The following is a 10383-nucleotide window of genomic DNA, read 5'->3' as shown; positions in this document are numbered from 1 at the left end:
AGGAGTCTTGTAAGAGTCAGCAAGATGTTCTTTCCTCTAATGAAGTTATTTGATTATTCTGTACAGTGCATCTAAGCTGTAAAGCAGTTTTACACTGGCTGCTACCAAAGCTGCACTTCCCATTCTAAAGCTTCACACTACAGTTTTATGAGGGAAAGAGTTAGCTACATCTGGAAAACAGTCAGAAGATAAAAAAAGCCAGAAGTTAGAGAAGTCAGGAGGGTATGTAATGAGCATTAATAGTTCAGACAGAAGACAGAACAACCTAGTGAAGATTTCATGTTTTATTGTTATTAAAAGTTCATTATGAAATCAGCACAACACATAAAAATAGATCTGTGGTGAATGGTACATATTACTGTTATTGCCCGGTCAGTTTGTGCACAATCTCACTTTGTAAAATCAGAAGGTAATGAAAACAAGACATTTCATCAGGGAACTGTGAAACCAGTGTTTCTGCAGCAGAGAGAGGCCGTGCTTCCTGTTGACTCTACCCAATGTATAATGCAGTCAGAAATAGTCCTCTATTCATACTTAAAAATAAACTCAGTTTTAGAGTATGCCCCAGCTGAAAATAACTGGAGAGTGAGAGCTAGAAATAACCCTTCTCTTAGGGACCTATTTCCATGAAAGTCAAAGGGATTTTTGACATGGATTTCAAAAGCAGCAGGACATGGTTATTTGTTGACAGACAGATGGAAAGACCTAGCAACAGGAACTAGGGAGGACCTGTGGCAGAGTAGGAGTTTATTATTTAGATCTTGCACATGCTGCTGAATCTCCTTGTTCTAGTAATTGTCTATGTTCATAACAGCAGTGATTGCTGGGAGGAGCTGGGAGGGTGTATCAAAGCCAGATAGGGCGTCTGCAGCTCATTTTTTCTCCCTGTTTGGGTTGGCCTTGGTTCTAACCCCACACACCATTCATTGCAAAGTGACTTTCACCTGTACACTTTCTGATCCACGTGATAAAATCAGAACAATACCCACGATTAGAAAAAACCCTCACCAGGTCTCTTACTGTTCCTAGACTGGTGTAAGCTTTTCTTCTGAACTTCTGTGCTTATCACAGTGAGTATTTGGGGCTGTCTTCAGCCTGATTCTTGTGCCTCATACTGTCATATTAATTCCAGGGGTGCTGGGAGGTTGTTAACTGGCTCAGCAGAGTTGGGGTTCTGCAGTTTTCTGCCTGGAAAGGTCTCTGTAACCAGCCTCTGAAGAAAACAGTGCTGGAGTTTTCTGTGGGGCATACTTGTGGACAGGAGGCAAAATGAGCCCCACGTCAGATAAATGCCTCTCTTACATCAGACGAGTAGGAACACGAATCCATTCATGCCTTCCAAGCTCATAAGCAATGCTGGCTTTTTGCCATGTTCCCTGGCAGGGGGTTGCAGAAGGTGGCAAATAAAAATGTGGCAAAAGCCCACCCCTGGGAAGCTGTCCTGCATCTCCTGTCTGGCTCTGAAATGCCCACCAATGCCCTCTGAACTCGTGCTCTGTTAGGGCTAAAGCATGTCATGCTACCCCAACCTCACCACCAAGCTGAAGAGCACTGTGGCTACTCTGGTCTTGTTTCCTCCATGGTGAATAGTTTGAAATCCAAAGATAAAAATCTCAGTGCTGCTCCCTACATGAAAATCTCTGGGCTTCAGCCTCACAGCAGGAGAGTGACAAGGGTGGAAAGCTGGCACAGCAGAATGGTGAATCAGGCTCTCCCTTTGGTTTCCAGGCTGTTTTCTCAAAGCAGCCCTTGAGAAAGGTGCAAGGCCTCAAGCAGATGTCACATTCAACCGGTTTAGCAATATTACGCCTATTTGTGCTCAAACTAGTCAAGGAGGGGAGGGAGAATATAATATGTTAGTGCAAGTTCTCATAGACAACACATGAATATTTAGTACAAAATGTTCTTACAAGGTGGGGCAAACATTTCTAATTGTGACACAAAAAGAAGGTATTTTGTAACATTTTTAACAACTTGCCTGTGAAAAAGCGTTTATGTGAAATATGTTTAGACACAGACTACCTCACATGACACTGAAATATTTCAAGGCTCTGAGTAGGCAATAACCTAGTTTTGGTTTTTCTAAAATCAAATCAGCTTTATCACAGCCAATCCCAAGCAAAATTAAATAATTTGGTTGTGTTTTTTTTTTGCTTTGGTTGTTTTTTTGTGGGTTTTTTTTTGGTTGTGGTTTTTTGTTTTTTTTTTTTTTAGTTTTTCCTCTTTGGAAAAAATAAAGCTGCGCTAAGTTGAATGATTCCACTGCACATGGATTTTATCCATTCAAGGCTTTTTTAATTTCAGAATCAACTTCCTCATTCAGAGGAAATCACAGAAATATTCAGCTAATAAATTTTAGCATAAGGTTTCAAAAGTTGTTTTACACACTCCTTAAGCCCTGAAGATTTGCAGCTTCCAAGAAGCTCACAGACTACTTGTCTCTACTGAAAAACCTGGTGCAATTTGGAAATAGTCTTTATTTCTATTAGGACCTTATATTCAAAATGAAGATCTGAATAATCCCTAAGCTGTGGAGACCTAAAAATTCAGATATAAATTTTGCAGCACAGTCTCCCACCTTAAACATTTGAAATTGGCTCAAGGTCCAACTGAGCAGAAACAGTAAGGCCTCCGTTTTCTCTGACTTACACTGCACGTGCAAGTGTTCTGCAGTTGCTTCTTAACGTGATTGGGCAGTGTAAGCCAAGCACCTGTGGAAACAGCCCTTGGTGACATAGACATCATCCTTCTTTCACCTGCCATTGCCTGGTAGTGCCCAAGAGCAAAAGAAAAACAAAAAGGCTTCCAAGCAGGTGACAGATAGATAGATAGATGTGGAAGTCTTAACTGTGACTTTCTGCCCTTTCCTGAGCTCTCAGTCAAACCACAACCCGTCAGCAGAGGGTTCACAGCCCTTCTTGCCTTGAAGCCTGGCTCAGAAACCACAACAGGGCAGGATCAGGTGGTGGGCGCCGTGGCTGGTGAAGTTATGCAAAGGCAAAACCAGAAACAGGGTAAAAAAAAAAGCATTTTCCCCAGACAGAAAACTCCTGGAGCAGGAACAAATGGGAGTGCCCAGCCCAGCAGCTGGGAAGAGGAGCAAGGCGGGATCAGCAGGCCCTTGCTCCCACCAGAGATGGCACTGACAGGTGGTGCACCGAGTTCACCTCAGCATCCCTGGGGTAGGCACTGCGCTGTGCCGAGACTGCGCGGGAGAGCAGAAACGCGAGGGCTGTGAAAATTCAAGGCAGCCAAATTGCTTTTCCTGGGATACAGCAAAGGCATGGAAGGGGAAATCTCTATTGGTGTGCTGTCAGGGAGATTCCCTTTGGGTTTGAGCTACTAAATGCTACTTACTCTCTCCTGCCTCCTACTTCTGGCCTCAGGCACTGGCCCTGCATCAGCAAACCTGGCTTTAGATATCCAGTTGGGAGAAAGCACTAGGCACAGAGGGTGCTAAATTTCTCTCCAAACATCTTCTGCCTGCATCAGCTTTGGAAGCATAGACCATTTCCAAGCTGGAGAAAAATCCAAAACACCTCATGTAGAAGCACCTTTCCCTTGGATTTTTATTATCGTAATTTTTAAGAATATATTTTGTACCGAAACACTGTCAGCGTTTTTTATACAATGGAAAATGACACAGTCATCATGTATCATGTAAAAGAGTAAAAACAGAGCAAGACAGGAACATTTCAATTCAATCTGGAGTACAAATAGAATCTGATGTAAAGCTTAAAAGCCACACACCAGATAAAAAAGTCACCTGGAAAACAACAAGTTCTCTCTCAATTTGGAAGAAGGAAGAAAAGTCAGGGAGTGTCAAATGTTAAGGCTAAAAATTGAATTTTTAACTTGTATTTCATAGGTGGCAGCCTGATTCTTAATTCGTCTGGAGCAGCAGCAACAACCCCTCAGCTTTACAAAGAGATTTGCACTTGCATGAAATAAGAATCAGGCTTCTATGCTCAGAGGACTCTGATTGACCTCAACAGGCTTTGGACTAGAGCCACAGTTGGAATTTCAGCTTGCAGTCTAAGGCTTCTTAACTGCAGGCCAAATTAGCACAAAATGAGGCTTTGCATTGGCATTCTACCCTTAACTTTGGATATTCCAGTTCTGGTGGCTTTAAACCACAGTTTTATTGCAGGTTAAACACAGTTCTGTTTGTGAGATTCTCCTCTTTTTTTTTTTTTAATACTGTGCTACAAAGGATGTTTTTTATAGTCTGTGTTTTAGTCCCTATATTATGTGTTTTCAAAATTGCCTAAATGTATGTTTATATCACGATTATAACTACTCAGAAAGACCCACTACAGACCATTGTGAGCAGCCAAGGAAAAAAGTGTATTTAGTCCTAAAGAAGTCAAGAAAGTGGCTGTGTTCATTTATAGTGTAGCGCAATGACTGTGTTTATACACCTATACCTACTATTTTAAAAGCTACTTGAAAAGTTATTATTCATGTGCAGTAGCTGATTTTCAAGCATTAATAACTTGGCTGTCTAGACAAGTTTTAATTGTCATATCAAAGGCCGAATATGTTCTGAAACAAGTGTAAAGAATCTCCCATCTCCCTTGGAAAGAGCCTGGTTCTCTTTCTGAACTAAGAGATTGCCAAATTTAACTTTTTCTCAGGTTATAAAAGCACAGTTAAACCTACCAATTTGGTTTTTAAGTTTTTAAAATGGATCGACTTCAACTCAAACCCATCCTGTGCAGCAAAGTTAGTAAGCCCTGAAAAACAGATCCTCGTGAATATGCGGAGTTCCCCCCACCAGCTACCATGCCCACGTTTTCCCAGGGCCTAGAGGGCTCCACTAAAACATAACTAAATGTTCAATAGGAAACATGGTTTTTTTTCAAGAACGATATGTAAAGTTTACCCAAAGAACCTCAGACATTTTGTACATTCAAAATGTTTACACGTTGCCGTTCTTCACCGCCAGTAAGATTGTTCATTTTTTACTAATAATACATACAATGAGTATAAATAAATAAACTACAGAGAAGCCTTAAAAACTGTATTAACAATACGTTGTGCAAAAACTCATAACGACCTACATTCTATGCAAATACCCTGACTAAAATACACAGGCTGTGTCCACACACCCTCAGTCAGTTTTTGCACAGCCTTTGGGCCAAACCAGCAGCTGGGAGCAATCAGCAGAACTCCACTGCAAGCTGTGGAGGCAATGCTGATTTACACCAGCAGAACAGCAGGCCCCAAGGTGTGTGCAAAAATGCCATAGAAATCAGTGGGAATTGTGCTTGACTAAGGACTAGACAGTTTGATTGTACCCCGTTAAAGTGAGTGGGAGTTTTGCCATTGATTTCCATGGAACCAGGCTCAGGCCCCGGGTAAGGACGTCAGCACGTGGCCCTATGTTGTGCTACACTACTCCACTTCAGTGCAGAAACAATATTTGCAAAAGAAAAACTCGTTTTTGTTGTCACTACTATTCAGTAACCGGTTTTAGCGCTGCATTTCAGAAACTGCATTTCTGTGAGATTTGAAACAAAGACTGCAAGTCTTTCTGAATCCATTCCAATTTGATTATCCAGCACAGGTGGGCTATTTTGATCCAAGAAAAACGGCTCAATGTCTATTAACCAACAGTGCTCTTCATTAGGATAAAAAACAGCCCAATTCATCGGCACAGGAGTGAAGAACTGCATGCGGAAAAGGAACAGGGCAGCCTTCCTACCATAGCTGTGTCCAGAGCTGGCTGTCACTGCTCCAAACGGACGATGGCACCTGAGCTGGTTTGGAATCTGCAGTCCTAACAAGCTCAGCCCAGTTTTGTAAGCTGAAGATCTCCATTTATCTTTATTGTGTCAATTGCTGACAGTGTTTCAATACGGTGGTAAAAATCAAAGAGCTGATGTCCATCCACAAATATTCTAAAACGGGGATGCTCGCAAAGTATCTCAACCTGTAAAAGACAAATTGTTAAAGCACGTTGTTCCCAGTGTAACTGGAAAGTTATTTCACAGCACACAAAAAGCACTTTAAGCAGTGTTAGTGAAGTTACACACTGTGCTACTAATGTGCCACACAACAGCCAGGGCTGAGACCAGTTTTCCCCCTTGACACCAGTTACACTGTGATGGATCTGCTCTTACTGCCCAGGGACATTAATCCAATCTCACGCTGTCGTAGCAGTAAGCACACCGGAACCCAGTCCCACTGGCTACTGGGAGGTTTCGCCTCTTGGAATAATGCCAGAAACAGACTCAAACCGCTAATCACAGGAGGAAGAAATTGTATCTCCAACCCAAACCTTGCATTCCTTGCTACTTTTTTCTTCTTTTTCTTTTTTTTTTTTTTTTCTGCAGAATAAGGCAGCAGTTCCCTCTGCAATGCTTTCCACACTACTGTTAATTTACTGGAAGGGAGTGAATATGGAGCAGGGAGATAGGTTTGTCTTTCCCTCCCACATATACAGAGCTCCTGCATAACCAAAAAGCCTTCACTCCTGTGGCTGCAGACAGCCCAGGACTCCCTGTTGGACTGGACTCCATCCTGGGGCTGCAGTGAAGGCAATGCAGTGCAGGATTGCTTGAATTCAGCTGGGCAGTTTGCACGAGGCACAAACCAGATCAGGGAGGGACACAGCTCATCCCTCCTCCTGAGAGACCTGCAGAAATGCTCTGGAAAAGCAATAAAGCCTGGAGCTGAACAAGCTTGGACAAGTTGGGAGATTCCTGACGTTAGGGGTGGCTTGAGATGGTGTCCCATTGTTAAGCTCTGCTGGAGCTGCCCCAGCAGGAAGCAGGGACACGAGGGCACAGAACATGCGCTTCTCGTGCAGGCCTTTGGAGACCTCCAGGTCTGGACAGGCTAAGGAGAAAATCTGCAGGGGAGCTACATGCAAATCCTGGGTCATTTCAAGAGATTGTCCAGAGTGAAGTGCTGTGTCCAGGCACTTGACTCTGCTGCTATTACAGCACATAAAAATGCGAAGGGGGTGACAAACCGCCTGAGCCAAAGCCCAGCTGATGTGGAGCACGTCGCACTGGGAGAAGTGGCAGCTGACAGTCCAGGAGAGCTTAAACTCCCGGACACCTGGTAGTGCACCAAGCACCAGGGAAGGGCCCGTGCTGCCACGTAGCTCCTGTGTCACTGCGGCAGGCGCAGCCAACCCGAGGCCTTGTTATGTAAAAGATATGGTTACCCTCAACCCTGCTCACAGTCCGCTTCTCCAGATCACCCGGGGCCACGCCAGAATGATAATTGGACTGGGCCACAAGTAATTGGCAAGAACACTTAATAGTCTAATTTATTCACTGAGAGGGAGACCATCAAAGGTACAAAGTCAGTTGGGAGCCTAAATTCCATTTGGGAAAAAAAGAGAAAAGAAAAAAAGAAAAGGGGGGAAAGAACAACTCCCTATCTACAGTATCTCACAGTAAACGTGCAATACTGCTGTCCTCCAACATCAACTGCCATTAGTGGGACACCCACAAAACACGCTCTGCGTAATTTGTCTGGCTCGTCTGAAGGCCCAGTCACCACCCAGTGCAGCAGGCAGTGGAACCCTCTCAGCTGGAGCAGGACCCAGCCTCCAAGTCTTTTCAAGTGCATTTCCCACACCACCAAAGGGTGTTGCCAGTTCTGATGGGAGAGTTTGTAGAAGCAAGTAGAGCGCAACCAATTTGCAGCAAAACCAGTCACAAACACCCTCTTAAAGCCCAAGCATCTGGGGAGATGGTGAGCTTTTGGGGCTGGGGGAGATTATCTTGGGGGCAAGAAGGATTAAGAGAGTTTGGCAGCTGGTCAGAGCACTGGCATTTAACAGAGGGGCTAGTGAGGTTTTGCAAGAGGGGTGGGGAGGAAGAGGAGGAAGGTTTTTCTGGGTCAGCTGCATGGAAAAGGCATGCAGCCTTTTTTCCTCAATGTAGTGAAGCAGCCCTCTGCAGCCACATACTTTGTTAGTCCTGATTTGCAAAGACATCTTCACGTAACCATAAACACTACAGATGGGAATCTGCTTCTAGGTCAACCCAGTCCATCCACAGTGCCACAGTATTTCCCAGAACACCATTTTCAAGTGACTACAGACTTAAATTTGATGGGAGGTTTAATCCCAGGGTTCAGGAAAGAATACCACTATTGCTTAGCTGTTTAATCTGCTAACACGAAGAGCTACGGTCAACCTCTACAGAACATCCCTGGAGACAAAGGATGAACATGATCCTTATTAGCCACACTAAACTGCAAACACTATGTCCATTAAAAAAACCATCAAAACATACAGCAGTCCCACAGAGTATTTACATTCTCCAGTAATAACTTGTAATGCACTAATAACATAGAGGTACTTTTTAATATATAGCTATAAAACTAAGCTCAGGAAGTTGGACTTCATCACACAGTATTACAACCTCCGACTTGTCATAGCACCCAGGTGAGGTGTTCACAGCCCCATCCGAACTGCCTGCCTGCACGTAGCAGCAGGATCCCTGCACAACTTTTGATGGATACAAACAAACCAGCAACTGGTGTCTCAACAGGAGCAGCGCGGGCTACACTGTGATTTCAAGAAAGCCAAGTCAGGTCCTGCTGCAACTCAGATCAAATGACACTTTATCGGATACAGTGTAAGCCGCTGTCATCCCGGTACTCACCCTAAAAGGCTGGTCCGGTATAAATGGAAAGTAAGGAATAGACGACTGCTCTTCCCCCCATTCTCCGGCTACACAAGAGTTTCTGACAAACTGTCTGTCTGTAAACACAGCTTTCAGTTCTATGGCTACATCCGCAGGAGGATCTTCTGACTCCCCGCAAGTCAGACTGATGCCAAAGCTGCAACACAAACAGAACGGCTCTCGTTCAGCCAGAAAAAAACCAAATAAGCCCCAGATGCCGCCCAGGTTCATTTCTCAGCTTATCAAAGCCATTGGTATAGCGGCACAGGGGGGATGACAGCTCAGCTAGTTCAGAGAAACCCTGAAAGCTCAGCAGTGACAGGAACATGGTTATGGCATATATATATATATATGTCTGTGTGTGCATGGTGTTGTACATATATGTGTACATATATGCATATATATATGCTCTATATGCTCCTTTACTCCCAAGTGAAAACGGGATCCCTTGAAGAAATGCCCCCTCTATGGGTCAAAGGAGAAATCAGCATGCTATATTTAAAATGATAAAAATAATCCTTTCCAGAAAGCAGGGATCCGTGTGTATGTGTACGTGCGTGTGGCCGCTCCCCCATCTCCCCCTGGCCGGGCCCAGGTGTTACCTCTCGGGGTTGAGGTCCACTATGCCCATAACTAAGATCTTCTTTCCCGGCCTCATTCCTCCTTTGATGTGCCCACAGAAGGGGACGATCTGGAAAGGACAGGGGGAAGGTGGCGAGGGTCAGCTCGGCATCAGCAGCGGCCGCCGTTTTGCAGCCGGGGCGGAGGAGAGGGGGGGAGTAAAGGGGTTAAAAAAAATAAAATACCGCCCACCTCCCCCCCTCCAAAAGAAAGAAACCAAATAAAGGTGATTTACCAAGCGAGGGAAGTACACATCAGCTTGCACCGGGGATCCCAGGGAGTTGTTTAAATGCCCGTCCTCTATTTTCTGCAGGTAGAAAGGAGAGCGCTGAGGCAGGGCCAGGCGCAGCCCCCCCGCCCCCGCCCCGCTCCGCAGGTGCCCTGCCCGGCCCCCCCGGCCCCGTCCCGGTGCCGGTCCCGGTGCCCGGGCGGGGGGCGAAGCCGCACTCACCAGCGCGTCCCGCTCGGCCACGGTCCCCGCCATCTTGTGGAAGCGGCGGCGGCGGCGCTGGGGACAGGGCGGAGGGCGGGGGAGAGGGAGGGAGGGATGGAGGGAGGGAGGGGGGCTCTGTGGCAGCGTCGGCGGCGGAGGGGCAGCGGCGGAGCCCGAGCGGAGCCGGTGCAGAAGTAGGAAGGCGAGGAGGAGGAGGAGGAGGAGGAAGAAGAGGAGGAGGAGGGGAGGTGGCAGGCTGGCTCTGCCTCGCCCGGCGGGGAGCCCAGCCCTTGGCCCGAGGGGGAGCCGGGCAGGGCGGGGCGGGGGCCACTGCCGCTTCCTCCGCTCCGCAGCCCCGCGGCGGGGCCCGGCCCTCGGGCAGCGGGGGGACCCCGGGCCCGCTGCTGCGGTGGGGGGACGGCGGTGGGCCCAGCCTGGCGGGATCCGGGACCCTCACCTGGCACCTGCAGGTGATGGATGCCCGGAGAGCGGCCACAGGAGCCCCACGCCCCTCATGTCAGGGAGCACCTTTATGTCTGAGCTTGGACACCTCGGCGAAGGCGAGGTGTCCTGGATGACTCCCCTTCTCCAGAGGTGGCTCGGCCGCTCCGAAATGAACCCCCACCCCGCTCCCCTCCGTGCCCCACGGCGAGGACCCTCAGAGGGCCGATACCCCGA

At 46.8% G+C, this 10383-nt stretch overlaps 1 protein-coding gene across 1 annotated transcript; it reads right to left on the bottom strand.

The window, feature by feature from the left end:
• Nucleotides 1-269: 269 nt before the first annotated feature.
• Nucleotides 270-9898, bottom strand: LGALSL (galectin like). Its single transcript, XM_017818928.1, has 5 exons — nucleotides 9724-9898; nucleotides 9508-9579; nucleotides 9254-9342; nucleotides 8631-8808; nucleotides 270-5935 (listed from the first exon to the last, which is right to left on the bottom strand). The coding sequence occupies exons 1-5, from the start codon at nucleotides 9754-9756 to the stop codon at nucleotides 5792-5794; spliced, it is 516 nt and encodes a 171-aa protein (XP_017674417.1). The 5' UTR covers nucleotides 9757-9898; the 3' UTR covers nucleotides 270-5791.
• Between the last annotated feature and the right edge of the window lie 485 nt (nucleotides 9899-10383).

This window comes from Lepidothrix coronata, unplaced genomic scaffold (assembly GCF_001604755.1).
Source record: "Lepidothrix coronata isolate B3197 unplaced genomic scaffold, Lepidothrix_coronata-1.0 Scaffold71, whole genome shotgun sequence".
NCBI classification, from domain to species: domain Eukaryota; kingdom Metazoa; phylum Chordata; class Aves; order Passeriformes; family Pipridae; genus Lepidothrix; species Lepidothrix coronata.
Note: the sequence above shows the minus strand (reverse complement) of the source record. Positions and strands in the feature narration are given on the sequence as shown.

What these genes read in the sequence shown, in the direction of transcription:
- LGALSL (XM_017818928.1), bottom strand. Translation starts at nt 9,756, where the DNA reads ATGGCGGGGACCGTGGCCGAGCGGGACGCGCTG. An exon ending in TGGCCGAGCGGGACGCGCTG is followed by an intron (nt 9,580 to 9,723) that starts GTGAGTGCGGCT and finishes TTCTACCTGCAG; the next exon opens with AAAATAGAGGACGGGCATTT. An exon ending in TACCGGACCAGCCTTTTAGG is followed by an intron (nt 5,936 to 8,630) that starts GTGAGTACCGGG and finishes TGTCTTTTACAG; the next exon opens with GTTGAGATACTTTGCGAGCA.